A 27803-nucleotide genomic window follows, 5' to 3' on the forward strand; every position below is an offset into this window, starting at 1 on the left:
AGTAATATATCTCTATTAATATAAAAAAAATTATGAGAGTTTATACTCAAAGTGGATAATATTGTACTATTGCGAAGAAATAGACTTGTAATATTTTTTTTTTTTTTTTTTTTTAAAGAGAATTAGAATTGAAGTTAAGTAAATAGAATAGAAACAAAAGAGGGGGGCAAAAGGGAGAAAAAGCCGTAAATTGCGTTTCTTTTGGCTTTTTTGTTGGGAGTAATGGCCAAATTTGATGGCATTGGCAAATTGGTATGAAAACAAAAACAAAGGCAGAGATCTCGATGCTCCCTACTGCTTACTACTCTCAATCTCTACTACTACACGCCTATGTATGCCTTTTACAGTCCTCTTCTTTGTCAACCCACCTTGTGCGCCTTCCGCCGTTTTGCCTTTGCCCACCCCCTCTTTTTGCTTTCCCTTACCGTATTCTATGCTCAAAAATGTCTTCTTTGGAATTTTTTAACCCTCCTATTTATGCTAGCTTCCTCTAGGGTGTGAGTCCAATGTCGGGTGTGAATCAATTTGGTCCATCTAAAAGAAAAAGTACCCAATACAGATAATAATACATCAAGTAGTCTCCCGAGTCAAATACCAAACCTTAATACCAAACCTTAATATACCTCTAATTAGAGACATAGTTGGTTAAGTAGTCAGGGCAGGAAGATTTTTAGCTTTGACGGATGTAAGGTGTGTGATTTTTTAGCTTATACCAAACCTTAATATACCTCTAATAACCATAGGATCCGTCTTTCACATCCCACTTCACTCCACGAGGGAAAGTGGATATTACGTCCAACCTTTTAAAAACAACATAGGTTAGAAACGAGTTATATTAAATAAATAGAGAGAAAGTAGATACGTTCTTTTTCTAGTTCGGAGACTAATGTCACGGGAAAAAAGTGTAGCTCATTCTCATTAGATTTTATAATGAATGTGCATCAGGAACACACAAGGTCAACATTTAGAAATGAGTTTTAATTTCTGTTAGAAGAAGCTAAGAACCTAATCTCTAATGAACTCTAAAACAAGGTATCCAGATAATCTCTGTAAGAGCCTAATCCCTATTGCATAAGAGCACAGTGAGAAACAATACTTTGATATGTTTACGGACTTTCACAATTTGTAATCAACGCCGAGATCTCTGCTAATAGTGAAACCTCAGAAGAAGAAGAAAAAATATATCAGCTCAAACCTCGTTTTAAGGATGACTGATTGATCTATGAACGATCGATCGAGTGGCCTAAACATCACCCATCGACTCCACTTGATTTGTTCCGCTTGCATCTTCAAACTAATAGCCCAGACAGGGCGATCCCGGATTCATCTTGTGGGATTCAGCAGCAGACGTCTCGTTGAATGAGTAATTATTTTGATTATTTGTATCGAGGGGAACGGTTTCATCTCCATGTATGTGTCCATTGACAAGAACATTGACATCTTGTTCTAGAGGAGAACTCGCCTCGCAACTAACCATATTTGTATCCTCCGAATCGTCTTTTGCAGTTCTGAGATTGTTCACCGAAACGTCCTCGCCGTAAGAAACCTCCATAGAAATGGCTGAACGACAATGATCATTTCCACTTGCTGTTCTTGTATCCAGTGGATTTGTTATCGAAGGTTCGTAATTCAACGACAAAAGAGAATCCTTTTCAAAAGAAGGAATATCCCTTGGAACGGATGAACTAGTTCCAAAATCAAGCAGATCTATCTCCCGAACATCATCCGTTATCGCTTCAGAAGATACTCCGAAATCTGCTTTGCGAGTACACGCAGAAACCCCGCTTGAAGTAGACGATTCAAGTACGTCTCCATCCATATCATCTTTAGAACACAGTCTCAGGGGTTGTGGCTGAATGTCAGGGGACCCAGTAAAATTATCAGAATGCATACAGCCATCACTCGACTCGGAGTTAGACGAACAAACGTGATCCAAAAGACTTAGTTTAGCACTTCCAACTCGTTCGTTTGTGCAAAGATCCGCTTCTCCATTCTCTTTTTGTAGCTGATTGTTTCCCATAGATTCAATAGTTTGAAGACTTGAAGATCGCGGGCGAACCCTGCAAAGAATCAGCAAATGGATTCGTTAGACATGTCTACTCCGTCAAGAATACAGTGAACAAGAACTAATAAAAGATCTACTCCTGAAGCGGGAAAGATACCTGGAGTACAAAATCATGTACGCTCCCTGAGATAGCACCTCTTCTAAATCAACTTTAGCAACCTGAAGGAATGTGGCAGCCAAGAAAGTGAAAATAAGTTAGTCTTGGAGAACAAATAATATATTCCAATGAGATGTTAAACGACACAAAAGAACTGCTATCGGGGCTCGTGCATTACCCCAGAATAAGCTTCAGCTTTAACATCAATCATACAAAAAAGAAAAAAAAAAGAAAAAAACTTTTCCTATATGGACCTCACAAATCAATGCCAACATTATCCAGTAGCAAGATCGAACAATATGAGAACTGTAAATAATGAGAATTGAAAATTATCGCCGCGTAAAGTTAGCTCATATTCGCGCATCTACATCAAATATAATTCTGGTAATAACAAGGGATATGAACCACCATAATAGGCGTGCGAGTGAAGATAATTATTCAGGTATATGGATATTTTTGCAGTGCACACAAGCATTTGTTGTGTCTGTGTCAATCTGTGTGAGTGGGAGGAGAGAAAGGGACCGACCTTACGATCATCAATCCTGTACCAATTTCCAGAGAAGTCCTTAATGTAGCAGATATAGTGTCCAAAATATGAAGCATTCAGCATATCGATGTGAACGACTACAGCATACAGCCTGTACACATCCGTACGATCTCCTGCTTCGCTCATGTAAGGACTAAGGTCTAAAGTCTCTGGAAATGTTACTTTCTTGTTGAGCTTCCCAAACCTTCCACTCTGCAAAAGTTTTCAAACAGAAACTTAGGGGAAGGAAAAAAAACAAACACAAAACTGTCTTTGTTCATTGTTCAAAATAAACGGTGTTCCCAAGCACAACTTCAACTAATCTAAAGATGAACTACCAGTAAAGGTGTGTGTTACTCTGTTTCCACACCAGAGAGTAGTGTGAATAACCTGTTCTTTCGCTATTGACTAGCTGAGAAGCCTCTTTTCCTTTTCCCTTCTTTTTTTTTTTTTTTTTTTTTTTTTGGTTCATCGATGAAGTTCTTTCTTTGGGTCTAAAAATCCCATGATGTCCATCGACTTAATCCATTACCCCAAGGTTCTCCCATTCAGGTGACCATGCAACATTTGACGTAAATACTCTAATCATGGGCAGTAATATAAAGGTATATTGGCATAATCACCAAAGCAGACATGAAAGAAGGGATCCAACCTGAAATCTCTTCAAGGCAATTGTAAGAATGTTAGGAGCCTGTTTAATCGTAAGACGTTTTGATGCCTTGACATAGTCATTGCACCTACAATCACAAAAATGTACATATCATATAAAAGAGTATAGAATGACTTAAAAAGTAATGACGAAGTAAATTATTCGAGGACAAAATTCACAGTCTACGTCCTCCTCCATCACCTAAAATATTGTTCATTATCAAAAAAAAACTACGAAATAAATATGCCATGTGTCCTCCACACTCACAAACTAGATGAGTATATTAGATTAAGATCTAACTCAAAATGCAAACATCATATCGAAAACTAAAAACCAGGAAAAAGCAATTACTAATCAGTCGACAAAACCTATCAAACAACCAGATTTCACTGGGGGAAATAGTTTCATCAGGTAAGCAGGAAGTGACCCTACACAACTAATCAAATACCTTCTGGATAACAGAAGGGAACAATCAAGGTTACAGAGCCACCTTCCAAATGATGGTCGTTTTAATTCTAAAGGGTTCGAAATGAATTTGGAGGCATAGTGAACCTACTAAAAAGAAATAAAAAAAAGAACCCAGAATCCAGTTGGCTACGTACCCATCACATTTGTACATATTATCACCATGCAGCCACTCGACTTTCGTGAATTGATCGAGGCACTCCTCCAATGATGCAGCATCCCCATGAATTTCAACAGTCAAATCCATCATATTTTCAAGCTGGTTGGAGACAATCTCGCAATTTGTACATATCACCTGAAGTGTCAAGATCAAACCCTCATCAGTCAGTAGCACAAAACACAACATGGCAGATAGTATGGAAGGCCAGCTTAAATGCTTTACTTGGGACTGAAGTTGGCCACCAAAAATGTGTTGTATAATGGTCGTCTCTCGGGAAGGAGTACGAACAGCTTTCTCTCCACCAAATTCATCAAGGCACGCAAGTTGCATTCTATCAATAGCAAATCTGCAAAACAGAAGTCGGCCCTTAGATAACTAAATAATTAACTAGTCAATGTTGTCTCGACGCATTCAGCAAGGAATATCAAATTACAAAAAGAAAAGCAAGACAAATACCTCATGAACTCATGGGCATCTTCCTGCCTTCCATAACCAAGATTTCCACCAATATTAGGCAACCGAAGGATAATATTATTAGGTGAAAAGGGTTGGGCACTTCGATTAGCTCTTTCAACATGTGTTTGAAACTCACAAAAGAAACACCAATCATCACGTACACCTGATTAAAAGAGGACGCAAAATTATGGACACATGAGGACTAAGGCCCAAGTAGGGGGAGGGGAAGAAAAAAGTTCGACGGTATTTACATTCATTTCTGTGCCCTCTTTCCATAAGGAAGGCAAAAAGTGGTCTTGTGAAGGACAGACACTGAAGAACCACATTTGCATAGCAACTGCAAGAAATAGGAATCAAGACGATAAGGTAAAATCAAACTCCAAATGACTGAATTTTGAAAGTAATTCATGAAGGGTAGAATTGTTAGAAATAAGTGAATACTAACCTATTGCCACAATTTAAGAGTCCACAAGGATGAAACTGATGCTTATCCCAGAAAAAAAGGTCCAGAAACTCATCATAGGGAAAAAGAATCTAAGTCATCCAAGCATAAAGATGAACTTTATTAGAAGGTATGATATCAGTAACAATAATGCTCAATTCTAGGGATAAAAAGGAAGATAACATACATCTTTTGGTTGCTTGATAGGCTTAGAGGCCCTATGAGACGGTATCAGCGAAATTGAAGAAAAACTTTTGCTCCCAACAGTAGAAGCTTTGGAACCCCTGTCGGCATTTGCAGTTTCACAGTCACTTGAATTCCTACGCGCTAGAAAATCCTTGCACTTCGTCTTGTGACCAGCTTTCCAATGAATTTCTTGACATTTTGGTGAACTAAACAATAAACGATTTTAAGAAGAAAAAAAACGTCAAAACAAATATATAGTCTACAAGCAAATGAGAATTACAAATACAGAAGCAGTTGAAGCGTAAGACAAAAGAAAGCCCATTTAAGAAAGCTTTGATCTTCATGTATAAAAGCAAGACAATCATTTTGGTTACTAAAAATCAACAATGTCAAGCAGATAATGCAGCAGTTTATTTGTAGCAGCCCAAGTCCACTGCTGGCAGATATAGTCCTCTTTGAATTTTCCCTTTCGGGCTTTCAGTTATAAAAAGTGTCTGTTAGGGAGAGATTTCCACAGCCTTATAAAGAATGTTTCGTACCCCTCTCCAACGGAGGTAGGATCTCAAACTCCACCTCCTTTGGGGGCCCAACGTCCTCGCTGGCACACCTCCCGGTGTCTGGCTCTGATACCATTTGCAACAGCCCAACCCCACCGCTAGCAAATATTGTCCTCTTTGGATTTTCCCTTTCGGGCTACCCCTCACGGTTTTAAAACGTGTTTGTTAGGGAGAGGTTTCCACACCCTTATAAGTAATGTTTCATTCCCCTCTCCAACAACAAATGTGAGATCTCACATTATAAGTCAACAAATTCAAATAAAAGACACTTCATCCTTGAAGCTACAGTGTAATTTGCTTGTAGACGAACTAGACCGTCAAAAACAAAGGCTCTCTTGTTTAACTTTGGAGCATAACTAATCCCTATAAATAGTTGGAACAGAGATCAACACAGAGCAAAACTAAAAGAAAAATCCCTATAATTTCAGTTTTCCAACGCCTTCAACAATTTCACAAGCTTTATAAACTGCTGCAAAGGGGAAAAAGAACGCCTAACAATAAAGAGAAGAAAAGCAAACTAAGAAGGAAAAAAAAAGGTCGATCAAGTAACAATTATTGCCGATAAAGGGTTGCTTTTGTCTAACTTGCCTACTATAACAAATAAATAATAACCGATAATAAAAGGTAAATTATTAACTCGACAGGAATGGCCATCGTAATTGATGTGAATTTAGCACCTGAAAAGACTACCACTTACCAGTATCGAATGGCCTTGCACCGCGAGCACTTCTTCGTGCCCAAATTCCCACAGACGACGCATACAGCATCGCCCGTAGAACCGCCACCGGACATTGAGTTGCAGTCGCCACCGTCGCCTCCGCCTTTTCCCGCCATTCCTCCACCACCCGAAGCCTCGAAATTCGCGTCGACCTCAAAGTATTTGGAGGCCGTATTCTTTACCAAGTACAGCAACCCGAAGATGATCAAAAACACTGTCAATATCAATTGCAGGAACCAATTAAGATCCAAGGTTACTCCAGAGACGTGCATCTAAGCAGCCCCGCCGTTGATCCAAGATTCGTCGCGGATCCTATCGCTTTTCATCGATGAATTTACACACAACTGAACCTCAAAATAAGTACCTCCAGTGAAACAAAGCAAGAACTAAAAGAAGGATACAAAAAGAAGAAGAAATTATTAGGGCTGTTTCAAAGATCGAATCGTCGAACCCAGGAAGCCGAAACGGTGAGGAGTTCGTACAAATTAGGCGGCTGTTTCTGTCCTACTCCTCTTTCTCTCTCTGTAATTCGACGAAACTGCAATTTCACGATCGGGACAGCCTTTATTTCTTCGAAACTCTCTCTTCGGACTGGATTTTAGGGTTAATTTACAAAATTTTGAAACTGAAATGAACAACCGAATGAACCTTTGTTTATGTAGAAGTTTCTCCGTTCGTTTCCCGAATAACTTTTTCCCGGTCTTTATATCCCCTCCTCCCACTCCCACTGGACCTAAAGTTTCTAATAATTAATTTTCAAATAAATCATAAAGTATTAAACCTAAATTACAAATTTACCCACAAAAACTTTTAAAATTTACCCATTTTAAAATTTTATTAACTTGATATATAATTTATTAATTACTTTTTTTTTAATTTTAAATTCATCAATTACACTCCTAAATTACAAACTAGTTTAATCAAATATTTAATCCATAATAATTCTTTTTTTTTTAATTATGATAAATTGAAAGGAAATTTGAAACGTTTTACTTGATTTTTTCAAAATATTGCTTTAATCTTTTGTGCACGCCTCTAATTTTCTCTCGAACTAATTTAATTATCAGTTTATCACCAGCAATGAATATGACAATTTGACATTAATTCGTTTAGCATTGGGTCACAAAAGTCCACGCCATTTATTGAATCGTAAGTTTGTCCACGTGTTCGAATCACATTAGTCTTTGATGTATGAGAATGACCGTCATAGTTCTCTACTAACATTAATATAAAATATAAATTTACAAAATTAAAATTTTAAAACTTATTATATATTTGTAAATTCTTGTTCACCTAATTAACACAGTTATAAAAATAATTAATGAGGTAAACTTATAATTTAATATTAAATAGTTTGTTTGATAATATATTAAATTTAAAAAAATATATATAGCACGATCGAAATTCAAAAAGTTAAGAAAGAATATCATCACAAAATCCATCTAAGTAAATTTTAACGCACTTCTGTCCATTCAATTCTTATATGATCGAGTATTAATATGAATTAATTAATTTCACAATAAACGTCATTTTTTCTTATAAAATTACAGGTCTGTACGAAAACTATGCATTGATATTGGATGAAATTTAATTAGAGTTGACTTGGCGTTGGCTGACAGTTGATAGCTGTTGAAGAAACAATATAATTTTGTCGAACTGTTCCAGCCACCCAATTAATATTATTATAAATAAAACATTTAAAATACCTGAGTCAGCATCCCCGTTGACTTGACTTCTTTTCTTTTTCTTTTTCTTTTTATTTTCTTTATTATATTTTAGGCTGAAATGATATTTTCATCCTTCAAATTTCATGATTATTCCACTTTTTATCTCTGCATAATTGGAAGTTGATATAATTAATTAAAATATTACAATTGCAAGCTTATAAATTATATTTTTAATAAATAATATTGAGATATTATCCTACGTAATAAAAAATGAAACAAAATAGAATAAAAATATTAACCAAATAAAGCTCTAAACATAGAATTTAATTTAAAGGTCGATATATCCTCATGAGGTATAAAAAAAATCACGAGTCAATCATACGAGATATCACATTAGTTGGAGAAGGAAACAAAATATTCTTTACAAAGATGTAGAAACCTCTCCCTAATATATGCCTTAAATCCATGAGGCGAACGGCGACATGTAGCGTACTTAAGTGTACAATATTTACTAGTCGTAGATTTAAATCGTTACAAATTGTATTAGAGTTAGACACTGACCGATGTGCTCGTGAGGATGTTGGGCCCTAAAAAAAAGTGAATTATGAAATAACACGTTTATCAGAGAGAAGTAAGTAACTTAAACTAGTATTTTTTTTTTTTTTTTTAATTGTGATTTACCCCGACATATTATTTGAAAATTAAGATTTTCAGTCATTTTGTGGGCCGAATCATGAAAGACGGCCCAAGCCCATAGGGTTCAACGAAGTTTCAAGTTTATAGTGGCGGAAGAGCAGGCCAGAAAGTTGTCGCTGAGCTGACATATTGTAAAATGGGCCTTGGAAGAAAAAAAACCTCGACAACTTGCAAACAAATAAATAATCCTTTATTACTATTATTATTTCTTTCCATTTTTTAATTATGGTTTTAGAAACTTAATTAATATTTTATCTATTAAATTCGTCATATTTTAATTTTAAATTCGATATTTTATAATTAGCATGAATTTGCCTTTTTTTCTTTTTTTTTTTTTTTTTTTTTAGAGTCATAGATATATTTTTTTATCAAACAAAAATAGGACCAAACTCATTTAAGTCGTTCCCGAATAGCTCACCACAAGGAAGCTAGGGTCGGCTTCGATTTTGGGGAAGCTAGGTCAACTTAGCATCTTGGGATTTGGCTGAAGGTAATTCAACCGGAGTCCCTAGTTTGCATTAGACTACTTGAATTTGGCCCTTCCACTCAAAATTGTTAGTTCGATCTAATTTTCGTATAATATGGTTATATTTTGGTTCATGATTTAACCTTCCATTCGACACAATAAATTGCAAGTTTCTAATTTATAAATAAGTTGGTATTAAACAAACACATGAAAGAGTATGGGGCATATGACGTCAATTATTTAAAAACAAAGGACCAAACCTTAAAGAAAACAAAAAAAAATTATGCCACCTACTCACTGCCACAAAATTGCACCTTCGAAACCTTTTATTTTGTTTTATTGCAATTTGCACCACTTTTTTTCCATAAAAAGTACATTTATTACCCAACACATGCTGCCGCGTGTCACCCATCGTACAGTTATAAAGTCAGTTGCCAAAGTTCCAAGTTTACAACCGGGGGAGTTTTATTTTATTTAGAAAAAAAAGGCCATACAATAATAATAATAATAATAATTAAAAGAAAATAAAATATTAGGTTATAATATATTTTTAAACTTTAACTTTAAAAAACTAAAATAAAAAATTAAAGGTTTTTGGAATGGAATCATACGTTTTCGAGACTTTTACAATTTACTCATAGTTTAGTTAAATTTTAAAAGTTTAGTTGTTCGAGTTAATCTATAATTTTAAAATTTTGTGTCTAACGATATTTTTATCTATTCAATATGGTACCATTTATATATATATATTTAATAGATTTATTAATTAAAATTTTGAATATTTGGCATTTTTTAAATTTAGATACCTATTAAAAAAAGATAATTAATTAATTTTTATGTGTTATTTTATGCATTTTTTTTGGTAGCAAGTGGTGTTATTTATTTTTTTTACAGGTTGGTAGGGGATGGGCTATTTATGCAAATAATATGTGGGGTAAGGGGACCCGTCTCCGACTCCGTCTCCTGCGCACATAAAGTGAATGTGTCACTATAATTACCAGACAGCTAATGACACCCATCCAATCATAGGAAATTCTCACTTTTTAATTAATATTTCTTAATCAAATTAATTAATACTAATATTAAAAAATAAAAATTAATAATTAGAGTCTAAATATAGATACAACAATTTGAATTAATAATATTTGAATTATGCTTGACTCGTCAACCTTTAATTTCAATTTTACATTATTCCCTTGTGACATGATATTTTTTTAACTGTTATCTATGCCATCAAAAACTTGCTACAATGTGTACACATCAATTAATAAAAAAGTTTATGAGCTTACTCGATCACTAGACAATCTAAAATTTTACTATTGGTTGTAGTTACCTTTTTGCAAGTAATGTTGCAACCGTAACACTCCAATGGTTGAACCAATACATTATTTCAAAAACTACAGTAGTGTTCGAATTAAATTATTTATTTTTTCTTCTTGTAATATGAAAAATTAACTATAACCGTTAAAATTCTTGAATGGTTTTTTTTTTTTTTCTTTAAGATTATTGAATTTGAGATTACAAATACAAACGAATTCGTTTTCCAAGAAAGAAAGGATAAACCCCACAAAATAATGTTTGTTCTTAGACAATGAAGTTGGAGTAAGGGAAGGCATATGGTTGATTGTCTGTTTGTTTATGTTATGGGGATGACTCGTGATTGAAAGGAAAGTGGAAGAGTGACCGAGCCAGCGAGCTAGCTGTCCCAGGCAAAAAAGGTCCCGAAAGACAGGACCCGCTGGGACCCATTTCCAACATAAATCGCCTCTCGCTTCTGTGTGACCTATCCAGTGCGTGCGGTGTTGGGCTTAGTCACCGGGCTCAGATCCCTAAGTAACAATCTTTTTTTTTTTTGTTCTTTTAATATCTATGATATCTTTAACCAATAATTAGAAACAAACCATTTTTTTTCACCCTATTCTTCCTCTACTTTTAGTAAGTGGACAATATCATAAGAGTCGTGTTCGTCTAACATGGTATTAGAGCCATGCCCTAAACTTAATCGTGCCAATAGATTGGTAAATCCTCAAATATCGAACAAAGAACTCCAAAAGAAAAGGAGCCAAGCCTCGTCGAAGGCAGTAAAAAATGGCTAAGACTCTAAAGGAGTCAAGCCTCGATTAAGGGGAGGCACACTTTGTTCGAGGGGAGGTGTTGGATGATGGAAGTCCCACATCGGCTAATTTAGGGAATGATCATAGGTTTATAAGCGATTAATATTAACTCTATTGGTATGAGTCATTTTAGAGAAGTCCAAACCAAGGCCATAAGAGCTTATGATAATATTATCATACAAAAGTTGTGTTCGTCTAACATCATAAACATAATCAGTATTTTTATTTAAAAAATAAAATCTAGAAAAAAAAAATACAAAAAACGTTTATATATATATATTATTTTTTAATTACGATGATGCAATATTCTTATATTCTTAAGTAAATGATAATTTGCACCCAATCTGTCGTCGCATTTGCGCGGGGTTCCCCCGAAATCTTTTATTCCCTGATGTGATCGACCACCGGCAAAAAGTAAAAAATAAATAAATAAACAAAATTTTAAAACGATAAATTAATTAATTATTTTTAAAAAACAGTGGTGATTTTTTCTGGATTAAAAAAATGGTGGCTTTTCCCTTTGCCCTCGTGTATGCCTATAAAACCACAACCCACGTCAGCGTTTCCTTGACACGACGTGTAAACAAATTTGTTCATTGGCTGTTAAATAACACGGATTGGGTTTTTTTTTAATAAGTAATTTACATATTTACCCTCTCGATGTAAATTTTGATTGGCTACGTGTTGGCTAGCGGATGGGGTTTTCTTTCATGGAACCCAGTGAAGAGGGGACGGAATCACGTTAATTATAATTAAATAATTATTTAAATATATTTTTACTAATCAATTGAAGTAAATCCGAAAATTAAGGATAGCTGTCCTTAGATTTTTCACTAATTTCAATTAATCTATTTTAAATATATTTTTCTTCTCTGTTCATTCATGGTTTTAAATTCTTTTAATATCGTTAAAGAAATAAAAAATATTAAAAAGAATTTCACTTGGCGGACCCACGACACCACGTGGCAGTCAAATAATGCTCATGGCTGAGTCAGCAACCATCACGTGGCGGAATTGCTAAGTGGGTTAGAAAGAAAAATACAGATATGGGATGGTGAGCTGTACAAAGAAATAACAATTATATCACTTATTTCAACTTTATTTATTTAAATAATATTTAATATAAATAAATAAATAAATAAAACCTAGACCACTTGGCCAATTTTCTCTCATAAGTCATACCCATGTCTCTCCAACTAATTCCATTATTCAACGATCCATCGCTCAAATTAACATAAATTATTAATATTTTTAACTACCATTATTTTATTCCTATTTTTAATTATACAAATATTTTATTATAAAGTTTTATAATTTATTCCTGACATTTTATTATTGCCTTTTTTGTCTTTTAGTGTAAATATTCGTAGATGATCCATGATTATTAACCTCTTTTTACGAGTTCAATTTTATTATTAAAAAAATAGACTACAAATAATTTTAACAAATAAATAATAGTTATGCTTATAATTTAATTTTCTCTTAATAAAAAAATTCAACCTCGTCTTTAAACAATATAAATCCTTTTTGTAGTAGTAGTATAAATCTATTTGAAAAGGGTAAAAAAGGAAATTCACAAATGTGAATTTTTATTATTATCCATAATTTATATAGGGCATTTAATGTGCATTGAAAATATTTTAATGCTCATCCGATCAATTGTCTCTCTCACGTGTGACATGCATGTATCTTTCCCCTACAATTTAAAAATCACGAGAGCTAATAGACAGTAAAAATATTTATTAATAAATACTAAATTAGAAGTAGGATAATAATAATATATTGGAACCTTAATAATAATAATAAATAAATAAATAATCCAATATGGTTGATGAACAGTTTCTTTATACTTTAATGATATATTTTAATTTTTGTTTCTCGTTATTTCCCTTTGAATGGTAAAAAAATCTTAAAATTCCATAATATTGAATTTTGTATATATTGTATTTATTTTCCATTTTAAAAGTGTTTAAATTGTAAAAAAAAAAAAAAAAAAAAAAAAAAAAAAACATGAAACGTTACTAAAAACGGAAAATAATACAGCAAGCTATAAATAATAAAGTTATGGAATGGACCTACTTAATTAATACATGTAATTAGGTGACGTTCTAAAAAATAAAAACTATAATATAAAAAAAAAAAAAATACATAAAATGGCTTTGGGTTATAAAACAAAAGACCAAAGCCTTCCCCACCACAAATTCGGGAATCTAGAACATGTTTGGCAACCCATCGATTTGAAAATATAAAATTATGTTTTATTATCCACTAAGAAAAAGCATAGTCTAAAATACTTGATCAGCCGTCCTTGAAAGACGAGTGTATATGTCCACCTAATCAAATATTATATTAAATCTCATAAATATATATATATATATATATATAATATTAATGTTCATTTGATAAAACGTTTATTGTATCTTATTAATAATTGGACTAAAGTGTTTGACAACGATAGCTAGCCTTGCGTTTTTCATTGAATCATAATTGTCCATACTTTTAAGAATCACTTTCAAAGCTACACATGTAATTTATATTAAAATATTAAAATCAAATGATTTTTCGTTATTAATTAATTTTTTTTGTAATTTAATTGATTTGACTGTACTCTCGATACAAATAAAAAACGTTAATAGACTTTTTGCAAAGAGATCCAAACATGTCGATAATCATTGACTTAAGTAAACTTCTTACCAAACAATTATTTGATAAGAAGTTCACTCTCGTCTTTTGATATAAATTAACTAAAAAAAAAAAAAAATATATTTAAATCAATCAATAAATCAAGTATAAATGGTTGAATATGATTTAAATCGTTAATGTAACACAATCAAACCGTTGTCGGATGAGATTCATTGTGTGTAGCCTAATCAAAATTGATGACGAGTAATATATAATCAAATCATTTGTTATTGATGGTGCACTGTTCATAATTATAATCTAAAAAAATCACAATATTTATTTTAAATATAATTAAATTTTATACCACTATTCTAATCCTAAATCAATCAATTAAAAAATATATATATATAATTTATTAAAAAATTAAATAATATAAATGATTTATTAACCACTAAATTACCATTTTGAGAAAATTAGAGGTAATATATACTTATAATTCTATATGTAATTCAAATAACTTTTAAATATATTTTCCTTCAAGCTTAATGTTATAGTAATTGATGTATTTACAGTTATATTAGTACAAAATGACCTTTTTACCCTCATCAATTTATTTATTTCCTACAACGTTGGGATCTAGATGAACAATATAGAGGAAAATTAATTAAAGGGAAATGGGAATAGCACTTTAATTAGTAATTACGGAGTCGTTGACGATGCGAGACTTTCTCTTCGATCTAGCCATGTTTTTGCCTTCTGCTACCATGTGGACGCTCAGACAATTTCTGCCCAATTGTATCCACGTGGGCTCTTTTCATTGGAGGATAACTGTACGAAAAAAATCCATTTATGATTTTCAAGTTCCAACCATGGTTAAAAAAATAAACCCACTCCACAATCGAACACTAGCAACGTAACCAATGATGCCCAAGTTAATTGAACCACAATCCCCATATAGCTTCCCTTTACCTTTATTATTAAAAAAAATAGGAAATTTTATTAATTAATAAATTCTTAAAACTTTTCATTTTTATATTTAATAAATTTTTAAAATTTTATTTTTATATTTATTAAATTATCAAATTAAATTTTGTGTTTAATACACCCATTTTAATTTTATTTATGATATGTTTGTTAATTATAAAAATATTAGGTATATCAAAAAAGCACCAATCTCTTAAAAAATTAAAATTTAATTTTCGTTGAAGATAAATATGTCAAATCGTTACTTAGTCTTAAAGTTTTTAGTTTTCAATTTGGTATTTATTCTTGGAAGTTTTCGACATTATCTTATGTTCTAAAACTCGTGTACGACTATTTTTTTTGAAGTCTACGACATTATCTTATGTTCTAAAACTTGTGTACGACTATTTTTTTTTTTTTTTTTTTGTTTTTTGGTTGGTTAAAGGTTGAAAATATAAAATGAAAACATGTTGAATTAGAATCCAGTTTGCACCACGTAGACGTTTGCTGAAAACAGCGCAATATTCATTGAACGCAAAATTAGAGATTTGGGGATGCAAAAACGACGTCGTTTGGCGCGTGAGGTGCACGCGTAACGTAAACACGTCACCGCTGAAATGGCGGGGAACAACAAAAACGTTCAGCGTTTTTAAATCTTTTATTTTCCAGCTCTCAAAGTGATCGTACACTTCCAAACCTCTCTCTCTTCTCTCTTCCCTCTTCTCTTTAAATCTGCCATTTCGTTGTTCGTTTATGAGTTTTTGTTGATTCATTTTCACTTTCCGGAGGATAGAGAGAGAGAGGGAGAGAGAGAGAATCAGTGAGAAAATACTTGACACCGTAGTGAGAGAAAACGCTGTGTAATTTGTTCTTGCTGTTCTTCAGGATTTTGCATTAGGAGCTTCAAAGAATTCAGTCGTCGCAAGAGGAATCAAAGACGATTTTATATAAAATTGATGGACAAAAAAGGTGATCGAAAAGGCCAGAATTCTCTAATATTTTTTACCTCCGAATGCACATGGCTTCCTAGGCTTGTCTTCTCTCTCTTTCGTTTTCTTTTTTCCGTCACATGCTTTCTTCTCTTGCATTCAATCATTTCTCTTCTCTCTTGTGCGCGCAGTGGCTGGCTCTGATTTTTCTATTTCCACCAGAAACTTTTGATAAACAACGGCAAAGATTCCTCAGATCTATTGTTGTAGCCATTCGCTGTTTTTGAGTTTTCGTTTCCAGTGATTCGGACTTCGGAGGTTTGGTGCCGCTTGGCGTTTGATATTGCGGATACGAGGTTAGCTTATTGAACTGTAATCCGGTGTTTTCTTTTCATATTGTGAAGCACGATCCGTTTAATCTCGCATTCTGCAGTTCAATCCTCTTCGTTCGTAAATGTAGCTTCCAGCTACGTTTTGACTTGCTTCTTGCGAAGTACTTTGGTTTCATCGATTTGAATCTGATCATCGCGAATTGGAATTCGAGTTCAGAGTCATCTTTTCGCCTCTCTTATTAGTCGTTTCACATTTGGAGATTTTGTAATGAATTTGGAAGAGTACCTTCACTATCTTTGGATTTCCTTTCTAATTGCATTTCTGAGCGTCATCAGCTTCCGCTGAGTATAAAATTTTTTCAGGCTTGCATTTTGTTAATTTTTTAATTTCTTGATGGTAGATATTCAGCTTCCTCTTTGAAACTGAAAAGTCTTCGCTATTCGAGTAATTAAGCGTACGCTATCGTCTAAATCCAAAGATGTGCATCTTCCGCTTTGAAACTGAAAAATCTTCGCAATTCAATTAGTTAAGCGTACGCTGGCGCCTATTTCTGATATAATTCATTTTTCGAAAATTAGAAATCCACTTTATTTCAATCTGAAACTATCATATGTATAAATACTTTGATTGATGTTAAGTTTTGATCTATTGATGGGAAGTCGTGCAATGAATTAATTCATTGAACTTTTCTGCATATGTAGGACCTGCTCTATAACTACGTCCATCTACGACAGTCTCGAAGGTTTTCTCCTATTCATCTGGTAGCACCGTCTTGTGTGCGCTGGATGGAACATGGATGAGCTAAGATGCACGACGTATTACGTCTTCAAGGAATTTATTTGCAGTAGAATTGTCATCTACTTTCTTGTGCAAGTTGGAAGAAATTGCTGATTAATTGCCATGGTCTGCGAGATGGAGACTGAGGTTATTGAAGATATGGACATCGAAGCTGTTCCTTCTATGTGGCCTGAGGACGTTGGACCAGATGTTAGAAAGCAGTTCAACGTAGAAAGGCCAAGAGCAGATCAAGATATGTTGGAAGAAGTTAACATAATAGAGGAACCGACAATTGTTGATTTCAAGAGACTTATAGAGTTAACTAACTATACTGAGAAAGGATCTTCACAATTACAATACCTCGCAAAACAGTGGGAGTATAAGCAAGCAAATGCTGTGCGTCTCCTTAGAGAAGAACTTGACATCCTCAGCAAGCAGAGGAAAGAAGTTGAGCTTAAGAAATTGAAAATATTAGAGGAACATCTTTTTGAGGAAGAAAGATATGCTGGTGATAAACGTCCAATTTCTATTTTAGAAGAATCTTGTGATATATGGCAAGATATTCCAAGGAGGAAAACAGATTTCGTCATTCAAAGTAAGGGAGTTGAAATTGATGCAGCGTATGATACAGTGACATACTGGAAGCAGCGAGCCATAGATCTGGAAAAACTGTTGGAAGCAAGCCTACAGCGCGAGCAGATGCTTGCAGAGAAGCTCAGGGAAAACATAAGAAATGTTGAAAAGCAGTCCTCACCAGTTGAGGAGTTGTCACAGATTCTGAAAAGAGCCGACAATTTTTTGCATTTTGTGCTGCAGAATGCACCTGTGGTTTTTGGTCATCAGGTACTATTTCAACTTCATAATGTTAGTTTTATGATGTCGAAATTTCTGATTCTCCTGAGTTTGTCAGTTTGGACTTCTGCATTAGTTATTTCAGTTGTTTTAAGGGATTTTGCTATAGTCTCTAGAATAAACATATCCTTGGCTTAGAAAGTAATAGAACATACAAGACAGCTCAACTTCTTAAGTGTGTTGTGGATCCTTAATTATAAAATTAACAAAATTATTTTTGTTGGTCTTTCTGATTTTCTTTAAATACATACACGAAATAGAAGAATGGTAAAATAATGGCAAAGGTAACGCAATTTGTGCATGCCGTCAACTACTAGAAGTTGTAGATTCTTCATTGTTCTGCTCCACATAGTGAAGTCATCTTTTGTTCCATGGTTGTGTGAATTGCATGCTGCAATCATTATTGTTCAGGTCAACCATAAGGAACTGATTTTTTGAATACTTGCATTTCAGGACAAAGAAATGCGCTACCGATTTATCTACAATCATTTTCCAAGTTTGCAAGAAGAGGTAACCATTTCTTTCACATATCAGGTCTAAAGGAATTGTGCATCGTTTTCCTCAACATGCTGTTGTATGACTTCATTAAAATTAGATCGAATAACTCAATGTATCAGGACAAACTACGACCTCTAGTTTTTTTTCTTTTTTTGCTCCTTATGTAATGCAAAGGGTATTCTTTTTCCCAGGATATTATAGGAAGAACAGACGTTGAGATTTTTACTGGTGCTGGTGTTAAAGAATCTCAAGATTTCAAGAAAGAAGTGCTAGAGAAAGGGCTACCTGCAAAGAGGGAGATTCAGTTTGATACGGAATTATTTGGGCTTAAGACCTTTTTGATTTACGTTGAACCTGTCTTCAGCAAGGCTGGGGAAACAATTGGAATAAATTATGTGGGAATGGACATAACCGATCAGGTGCTTGATCGCTTCAGTATATTTGTGTAAAATTCCTTTTCCATTTTACATGTTAGTCATTCATGTAAACAGTGTGTGTGTGTGTGTGTATGTATATATACTTCTAATCAAAATATCACATATCTTATTTCTGTCATCTATAGTGATGTGTTTTCTTTTTCTTTTACAAAAGGTTAAAAAACGAGAGAAGATGGCAAAGCTTCGCGAGGAGATTGCAGTACAAAAAGCCAAGGAGTCAGAGCTGAACAAAACAATTCACATCACGGGTTAGTTTCTTCTTTCAACCTATCTGGTTATCTATTTCTGCTCAATTTAGCTGCTGAAGTTTTCATTGTTTTTTTCTTTCCTCATTCTTGCAGAGGAGACAATGCGAGCAAAGCAAATGCTAGCAACCATGTCACATGAAATTAGGTCTCCACTGTCTGGAGTGGTTAGTATGGCTGAGATTCTGTCCACCACGAAACTTGATCGGGAGCAGCGACATCTGTTGGATGTTATGCTGTCTTCAGGAGACTTGGTGCTTCAACTTATAAACGATATCTTGGACCTTTCTAAGGTCGAGTCAGGTCTGAATTTCTTTGCGTAGAACATGGTTTTAATTCTAGCATTTCAGCCACATTCATGGAGTTATTAATGTGTAACGAAAAAAATACTCAACTATTATATGTAAACTTGTGTCAATTTTGGTGTTCTGAGATGTTATGATGTATTTGGTAGGCCTTTTTTATTTTTCTTAGTCCACACGATATTCAATAACAACTGACAACGAGCAATAGGACTACACAGATGTAACTGGGTGTTTGTTTTCACTTGTTTATGCTTACAATTTCCTCTCACTTGAAGGATTATTTTCTAGTGGCATATTAACGGAAGCCAATTTATGTTCTACTTCAAATGTAAGCTGATCAGGTATATGATATTTTTGCCTTCTTTTATTAGGAGTAATGAAGTTGGAAGCTACAAAATTCCGTCCAAGAGAGGTTGTGAAGCATGTTCTGCAGACTGCTGCTGCATCATTGCGAAAATTCTTAGTTTTGGAGGGACGTATAGCAGATGATGTCCCTATAGAGGTGAGGGTTATAGACGAATATTAAATGTTTTTAATTGATTAGTTGGATTTTGTATGCTAAGTATGCATCTGAATCGCAATTAAAAATCGAGTAATAGGTACGTATGACATTTAATTTAATACGCCAGAGCAACCTAGGCTGGTGGCATCATATGGATAGTTTTATGCCTCAAACATTTGATGTAGAAAGGGTCGTGCCTGGAGATGTGCATTAATCCTAAAAATGTGTGCACCCTATTCAGTCCCCTTTTCAGAAACCTTAGCCATGTAGCTTCATAGCTTAATTCACATATCATCCATTGATAGTTGAACCCATATAATTTTTTGCAATCCCTGCCTATCCCTATCTTCCATTACTTGATTGATGTGTAAACTGCCCATTAAACGGTGCAACGTTTCAGGTCATCGGAGATGTTCTTAGGATTCGCCAAATCCTCACCAACTTGATCAGGTACTGAATTTTGTAAATATTTGAATAAAATCATATATGGACTGCATAAACTTTACAGTATGTTGCACAAAGAATTTCCATCCAAATTCTAAGTTAATAATTGAGAATTCAATTCTTTGGTAATACACTGGGGAAGATCAATTTTTAGTTATAGGTCTACTCCTCTTCCTTCTCTAATGCCTTCCCTCCCCTGGCATCTGTTGACTTGGTGCCGGTTGCCCTGTTTTACAAAATTACCAAATGTTATCTTTCTTTTCCGATAATAAGAAGCTAAGAAAGGCATCTTAGAAGTTAGAATAGCCTAGTTTTGGGTACAAGTAATATATACACTTGTCCTGAGGAAGTAGGCATTCATGTCGTCATTGAGGTAATATGGTTGACCAATGTGACATGAAATCCGTGATAAACACATGCATAAATCACGGACAAGACTATATTCAAAATATTCATGTAGAATGCCTTATATAGTTGATAGAAAGAGCACTAAAGGGTTAATGCAGAAGGAATTTAATGCTTCCATTCCCACATCATCATATGATAGTCCTCTAAATAGATAATTAATCGATGCAGCAACGCAATCAAGTTCACTCATCAAGGAAAGGTTGGAATTAACCTTTATGTTCTATCCTATCCACCCATCGGAAAAGGAGAAGAAAGCCCCAAGAAATCAACGGCTGATAACTCAACAGTTCCGGTAAATGGTTGGCAAGAAGGAACATGTCCTCCAGCTCCTCAGAATGGCTTGCGTGGCCAGAAACACGGTGACAGAAATCACTTGCATTTTGATGCACCAGGAACCCCTAGTAAAAGTGAAACCACACAGAATGGAAATAGAGAAAACGAATCTTGTTCACCAGAAACGACGGTATGGATACGGTGTGACGTTTTCGACACAGGAATTGGAATACCAGGTCTGCTTGCCTATATTTCTGATCATTTAATATACTTATTACACAATTATGAGTAGTAATGTTCATTTGATTTCTTTTGGAATGAAACAGAGAATGCATTACCAACCCTTTTTAAGAAGTACATGCAAGCTAGTGCCGATCATGCTCGCAAGTATGGAGGGACTGGACTTGGGCTGGCAATATGCAAACAGCTGGTAAACTGTTCCTTCATGTTAAAATTTGCCTCAATTTTGAGGGGGTTATTCCGATCATAATCCAACTTTTTCCTTTTCTTGCTTGCTTAACCCATCATTATGCACTTGCTTTTGGAGCAGGTTGAATTGATGGGTGGTCATCTCACCGTTTCCAGCCGAGAGAACCATGGATCTACATTTACATTTGTTTTGCCATACAAGGTTTCGACCACCTGCAGTCCTTCGGATGATTCCGATGATCTCTCCGACGACGAGTCCACAAATGACGAAATGACTGAGGGCTTCTTCCAATTCCAACCCCACAGTTTCAGTTCTCTAGCATCTTCTAATGGCACAAGGATCATCCCAAACTCAATGTTACATACAACTGGGTATCACACCTCAACCAAACTCAATGGATTTTCTGAACCTTCTTTTCCTATTCCCACAAACAACATCACACCACAAGAGACTGCTTCTCTTAGAGATGTCCGTTATGCCAATGCTGCTGCGGTAACCTCAAGCGAATCACAATGTTCATCGAGTCGGATGAACTCAGATCTTGACAGTGAAGACCAACCAGACACTAATGCTCGGTCCCAAAATGTTGGTGTGAATTCAGTTCACAGATCAGAAACAATGAAGCAAGAAAATGGATTGGAAAAGCCAAGTAATAAACTTCTAAAAACAGAACAGGGGAAGGAGAGATCCGATGATGGAAGTAACCATTGCAGAAGTAGCAGTAGTAGTGGTTCTGAAGTCACAATGGGATTGGAACCCAGAATTCTTCTTGTTGAGGATAATAAGACCAATATTATGGTTACTCAATCCATGATGAAGAAGTTCGGCCAAAAAATCCACGTTGTAACTAACGGAATTGAGGCTGTTCGTGCAGTTCAACGCCGTTCTTACGATCTCATTCTCATGGTATGTGTTTCTGCCTCTTCGACATAATTTTTATCAAAGTGCATAACAAAATTATATTTATTTAATATATATATCATCACTTTTATAATTTTTAAAAATAACATCTTTTAGTTGCCTTTGTTTTTTCTTCTTTTCTAAATTTTATAATTTATTGCTATAAATATTATATCATTTTACTATTTTATTTTTTTTATTTGAGCAATTAACTATATTTTCAAGATTTTTCATGACATATTTTTATTTTGTTTGTTAAGGCATGCATTTTGATTTAACAAAATTATATTTATTTAATATATATCATCACTTTTATAATTTTTAAAAATAACATCTTTGAGCTGCCTTTGTATTTTTGTTTTCTTTTTGTAAATTTTATAATTTATTGCTGTAAATATTATATCATTTTACTATTTTATTTTTCTATTTGTGGAATTAACTATATTTTCAAGATTTTGCATGACATTTTTATTTTGTTTGTTAAGGCATGCATTTTGATTTTTATTCGGAAGATTCTCGACTCCACTTTCATCCGGATTTATACCCAATGGCAATACTTTTTAGGCAGATTTTTAAACATCTAATCTTCAGTTTTTTAAAAAATATATTCAGTTTTACTTTGTAAGTTTTGTTATATTTCGTAAATTACATGACATGTTTTTAATTCGTTATTTCAGTAATTTACTCTGTTTGCTTGCATCATTGTGGTGTATGAGGATTACTTATTAACTTAATAAAAACACCAGAAGGCACTAGAATTATTAGTGGAATTGACATAGAGATTAGCACCAAATATCTGGAAGGCTCGAGGGATTAAAATCAAAGGAGGAATTGAAAATTAGGGTTTTAAACGTGTGGGAATTGTATGAAGGAAATTTTGGTCGATTCGTGCAGGATGTATTCATGCCAGTTATGGATGGCCTTCAAGCTACAAGGTTAATTCGTTCTTTTGAGGAAACAGGCAGCTGGGAGGCAGCTGTAAATGCTGGAATCCAGCCAACTACGCCTTATTGGACTCCTTCCTCCCGCAGGATACCCATCGTTGCTGTGAGTACTTTTTCCCTTTCCTTTTTTCTTTTAATCAACGGCCTTAATCATTAATCATTTATGCGAACAGCGTACTAAAACATAATAAATCAAAATAAAACATTAAAAGAAATTATATATCTATGCTATTATGCGTATGCACCATGTCACATAAGTAATACTAGGTAAAATATAGATTAAATTACCAGATTAGTTTATGAACTTTTAAACTACTGTTTTAAACGTGTTTAATAAGCCCCTAATATATTCAAACAATTTCAAAGTTAATTGATATGATAAAATTTTAAACTTTCAATTTAATTTTGAAATTTTTTAGAAATGTATGAAATATGTAATAAAACTTACCATGCACTTTTCTTTTCACGCACCAGCTTTGAAGTTTCAAAAATGTATTAAATATTACTTTTTTCACGTAGAAAGACCAGTTAATTTATTATTTTTTATCATGAATATAATTATAATATATAGTTTTAAAAATGTTATATAAAATTTTTCAAAATCAATACCCTGTTTAATAATAAAAGCTAAATAAATTTACATTTTCTTTAGTTTTACCACTTTCTGGAAACACCTTTAAAATCTTAACAAAGCCTTCAAAAACAAAGAAACAAGTTTTAAAATTTTACTTTACCTGATGTTAAAAGCTAACTATAGTTTAGAAAATTAGTATTAAGAAAAAGGGTTAACAAATAAACATAATTTTCATATAAAAAAATATTAAAGACCCTTAACAATTGAAATCATCATTAATTTAGGATTGGTCTCTGAGCAAGAAAATAATTTACTAGTAGTGTAAGTAATGAAATGAATGGGGGTGTTGTACCTGCAGATGACGGCAAATTCAATGTCAGAAAGCGCTGATGAGTGTTATGAAAATGGTATGGACTCGTTCGTATCAAAGCCAATCTCCTTCCAGAAGTTGAAAGAATGTCTGGAACGGTATTTACCACAACCTCCCTTGTAAATGTATGGTTTGTTTTGAGAAAGGTAATGGTAGAAACAGTTCAGTAGGAAAGTTTTGTAATCTTCCCTTTACCTCTTTTCTTTTTCTTTTTTGGGTCAAGTAATGTAATCATTGTAACATATCCTCTTACCCTTACCACCTGCCCAATTTGTAAATTGTACAGTAAAAGCTGTGGTTAATTTCCAGAGAAAATCTGTAATAAAGTTAACACATTTTGCTTTCGTGAGAATTAGCTAAATCTTCACTTCAGTCAACATGGACACTAATCTTCTTTTATATGTTTCCTACTAATTGGAGGGTGATCGAGCTACCTTAAGAGCCTAACATCTCAACTCAATCATGTTAAAATGTAAAACTCTATTTGGCTCCATCAAGAATATCTAGGGAATTCAAAATATTACAACAGGTGTGAACAGTGACTTTAAAAAGTCTGGAAATATTTGGAAAAACATGAGATAATATTTTAATAAATAACTTTCAGAAGCTTTTTTGTTTATAGCCTAAATTCTATTCCGTTCTAAATTTTCCAGGAGAGAGGAATGGACCAAGAGATAGTACTATATCTTTCAATAAAACAAACACACCTCATATAACATAGAATGACGCTAACTTTTAATATCGTCTTTATTTTTTTTATGCTTCAAAAGCAAAAAGAAAAAAGAACTCATACCTCATTTTTTTTTTTATTCTTTACTATTTTTTTCAATGAAAAAAGAATGCCTTATCTTATTTTATTCTCTAAAATTAAAAACAAAATTTAGAGGTCGGACCATCGTTTTTTATTCTTTACCACTTTTTCAATGAAAAAAGAATGCCTTATCTTAAATTTTATTCTCTAAAATTAAAAACAAAAATTTACTTTTTGAGAAATGTTTTTTTAAAAACAGAGTAGTAAAATAAAAGGATTTGTAACAAGTAAAATATAATAAATTAAATTTATTATTCCAAAATGGTTAAGGAGATTCAATTAACCAAAAAAAAAAAAAAAATCAATTAACTCAACCCAACTCAACCCAACTCATATGGTTTAGATTAAGTTTAGTTCAAATAAATGCCTTAGTAAAGTCATACATTTTATAATTATTTGTTCTTATATATATAGTTTTTAATACCTAATTTTTTTGTAATATAAATTGAAATCGAATTACCAACCTTATTTTTATATTTGAAAATAAATAAATATTTTAGATATAATATTTCACTCTCTAAAAGTAATAAATTACACAAATCCTCCTAACTAATCGAAGTCAAATGTTTCACTGTTTGGTTCATTATCAAACAATTGAGTTGGTTTAAAAGAAAATGCTTTAAAAAATTGGCACGAAATTTGCTTACAAGACGAAAAGAAAAGGGAAAAAAAAAAAAAAGGAAAAAAAGGAAAAACCAATTTTATCAAATGCATGTGTTTCAAATTGAAGGAAGAAAAAAAGAACGAAAATATCAACCCTTAATATCTCTTATCCATTCTAAGCACTAAAATCTTTTACCCCCTAGGGTAAGATTACCACCCTTGGAACCTAATCAAATAACATATTCACCTATCTTCCCTAGAGGATGTCCAAGCATAGAAAAAACAAACTGTAAATAGCGAGATCAATGAAGACGGTAAAACATAATATCAGAAGGAGAGTGAGAAAACCTGTAGGTCCAAAGCTTCAACATCCGTTTGGACGAGTTGATTATTAGACTCCCAACATCCTTGCACTGTCAATTAACATTCAGATATCGTTCGAATTAGATACATAATAAATTTAGGAGAACTACAGCGAAGATACATTTCACACGATTAATTACAGTAGTCATAGTGCCAAGTAATTTAAAACCAAATGACATGCAGAAGTAGAAACACATCTGAGTGGAATAATATGCCCTAAATGTGGGGATGACAACGAAATGAACAAACATGTCACATTGGATATGGAGTAACTAGATGTTACAAAGGGCCAATTTACATGCTTCGTTAACCTTTAGAAACAGAATACAGCTGATAAACATAGGACTGTGTTGAGCTATGTAGCAACAGTTTTTCACCAAAAATGGCAAGACAGAACACAGAAGAAATCTAGCAAAAAATTATGCAGCCAAACTACAGTATTTTCAAGACAATAGAACAGAGGGAATAAAAACAAGCACACAAACTGCTCCACAAATTTCTTTGACGAAAAACTACACCTCAAATTCAATTCATGTCTGGAAAATGGATACATTCAGCTCAAGATGTACCAGCTGATAACCTTTATTTTCCATGGACACATTTTTTAAAATCAGTTTTAGGCAGGAAGATTATACTGTGAGCCAAACAAAAAGCTGCGCAGTTATGAATAATGGTCTTAACATTGAAATTCAGTCGAAGGGAGATAGCACTAGTATAAATCGTCTGACTTCCTGAAGATATATGCACTCAAGTAAGACAAAACCAAGCAGTGATAAAGAATTTTGGTTTAGCTTGAAAACTCATGAAATGCATAAGTTCCTCAACACAGCTAACTCTTGAGAGCAAAAACTATGAAGCGTGAAGATGACAAAGAATTTCTTATGATTTGATTAGACTAAATCTTTGAGTGCAGTTTTATTTCATAGCAACAGAAATGTTATCCTATCAATGAAAAGAGAAAAGACCTTCAAATTGCAGAGACAAACCACCTCCGCGTGCATTGTATAGCTTAAACGGTAATCTTAGCGGTAAGCATGACTCGTTTATCGCCAAAAACAGCGCCAAAGATGAAATAGTCATCGTCTAAAATCAGCAACAGTCCATGCGAACAACAATCTAATCGAGATCTTGCAGTATAGACCTCCAAATATCTAATTAATAAACAAAATTAGATTAGATGATTATTGTCTTCTTCCAGCCGATTTTAACATATAAGCCGACTTACCATTACAACGAATGATGCGTAATATATTAGCAGATTGCGAGAGCTTCAGACCGCGTTTTATAATATCGAAGAGCATATAGAGATTTGAACATGCCAAGTGTGTAGCCATTGCAATTTCTACGGAGAAACCTCTTGCGGAACAAGAGCTACGAGCCTCGTCCTGAAAAAATCCAAACACGGACGCGAAACACGAAAAATCGACATGAAATTAGATGAACATTCAACATTTTACAATCATCTCTTGGAAGATGACGAATGCAAATACATATTTCAACGATTTTGTACATGAAGTGCAGAAAACTGCTAGAAAAACTCAAAAGAATATGAACTGCGACTAATCTGTCGACGAGAAACAGATATACTCTACGATTTTATAAACGAAATGTAGAAAACTAAAAGGAATATGAACAGCGATTAATCTGTCGCTGAACGTAAATGGATGAAAATAAACGATTCTGAATGAAGAAAAATACCTAGAATCGAAGGTCCGCGCGCCGTGTCTGTGATCCGTTTATACAAAATCACGACGAAGAAAAATTGGAAATGAGAGTGTAGATTAAGGAAGTTGATTTCCATATTGTAACTCTCAGAAACAGAAAATAGCGCGAAAGAAAGACTCCGACGCGGATCTCGTTCCTTTTCTCCGTCCCAACCCGCTTTTATAGTAGCGCCAGGCTGTACATAAAAGACGAAATGCCCGGGCCGTACAAGTTACGGTTTCTAATTTTGTA

General features: G+C 33.7%; 2 protein-coding genes and 1 long non-coding RNA gene across 5 annotated transcripts; 1 reads left to right on the forward strand and 2 right to left on the reverse strand.

Moving 5' to 3' along the window:
• Positions 1 to 889: 889 nt before the first annotated feature.
• LOC111797035 (ubiquitin carboxyl-terminal hydrolase 18) lies at positions 890 to 7010 on the reverse strand. 2 transcript variants are annotated; one of them, XM_023679902.2, is made up of 11 exons: positions 6301 to 7010; positions 5048 to 5252; positions 4864 to 4952; positions 4670 to 4755; positions 4419 to 4581; positions 4185 to 4308; positions 3940 to 4097; positions 3341 to 3425; positions 2689 to 2901; positions 2163 to 2224; positions 890 to 2060 (listed from the first exon to the last, which is right to left on the reverse strand). In XM_023679902.2, the coding sequence occupies exons 1-11, from the start codon at positions 6591 to 6593 to the stop codon at positions 1295 to 1297; spliced, it is 2244 nt and encodes a 747-aa protein (XP_023535670.2). In that variant the 5' UTR covers positions 6594 to 7010; the 3' UTR covers positions 890 to 1294. The 2 variants fall into 2 exon arrangements, with proteins under 2 accessions (XP_023535670.2, XP_086980919.1); XM_087124793.1 differs by lacking the exon at positions 2689 to 2901.
• Positions 7011 to 15542: 8532 nt separating this feature from the next.
• LOC111796711 (histidine kinase 5) lies at positions 15543 to 24422 on the forward strand. The gene is made up of 14 exons (XM_023679452.2): positions 15543 to 15818; positions 15970 to 16134; positions 16813 to 17731; positions 18194 to 18250; positions 18430 to 18657; positions 18830 to 18923; positions 19017 to 19223; positions 19597 to 19727; positions 20128 to 20177; positions 20748 to 21088; positions 21179 to 21282; positions 21403 to 22188; positions 23077 to 23229; positions 24059 to 24422. Exons 3-14 carry the CDS (start codon positions 17012 to 17014, stop codon positions 24191 to 24193), a joined length of 3006 nt encoding a protein of 1001 aa, XP_023535220.2. The 5' UTR covers positions 15543 to 15818; positions 15970 to 16134; positions 16813 to 17011; the 3' UTR covers positions 24194 to 24422.
• Positions 23133 to 27688, reverse strand: LOC111796712 (uncharacterized). Of its 2 annotated transcripts, none has more exons than XR_002815406.2 (6): positions 27546 to 27688; positions 27073 to 27232; positions 26813 to 26998; positions 25833 to 25897; positions 24053 to 24332; positions 23133 to 23271 (listed from the first exon to the last, which is right to left on the reverse strand). It is a non-coding gene; the product is annotated as an uncharacterized LOC111796712 (long non-coding RNA). The 2 variants fall into 2 exon arrangements; XR_015421287.1 differs by having other exon boundaries at positions 23172 to 23303.
• Between the last annotated feature and the right edge of the window lie 115 nt (positions 27689 to 27803).

The sequence above is a fragment of the Cucurbita pepo genome, chromosome 6 (assembly GCF_057944985.1).
Source record: "Cucurbita pepo subsp. pepo isolate OVF chromosome 6, ASM5794498v1, whole genome shotgun sequence".
NCBI lineage: Eukaryota > Viridiplantae > Streptophyta > Magnoliopsida > Cucurbitales > Cucurbitaceae > Cucurbita > Cucurbita pepo.

Coding starts and splice junctions, on each gene's coding strand:
- LOC111797035 (XM_023679902.2), bottom strand. CDS start 6,593: ATGCACGTCTCTGGAGTAACCTTGGATCTTAATTGGTTCCTGCAATTG. Junction 4,953..5,047: donor CTATCAAGCAACCAAAAGAT/GTATGTTATCTT, acceptor TGGATGACTTAG/ATTCTTTTTCCCTATGATGA. Junction 4,309..4,418: donor GATGCCCATGAGTTCATGAG/GTATTTGTCTTG, acceptor TCTGTTTTGCAG/ATTTGCTATTGATAGAATGC.
- LOC111796711 (XM_023679452.2), top strand. CDS start 17,012: ATGGTCTGCGAGATGGAGACTGAGGTTATTGAAGATATGGACATCGAA. Junction 18,251..18,429: donor TTCCAAGTTTGCAAGAAGAG/GTAACCATTTCT, acceptor TCTTTTTCCCAG/GATATTATAGGAAGAACAGA. Junction 18,924..19,016: donor CAAAACAATTCACATCACGG/GTTAGTTTCTTC, acceptor TCATTCTTGCAG/AGGAGACAATGCGAGCAAAG.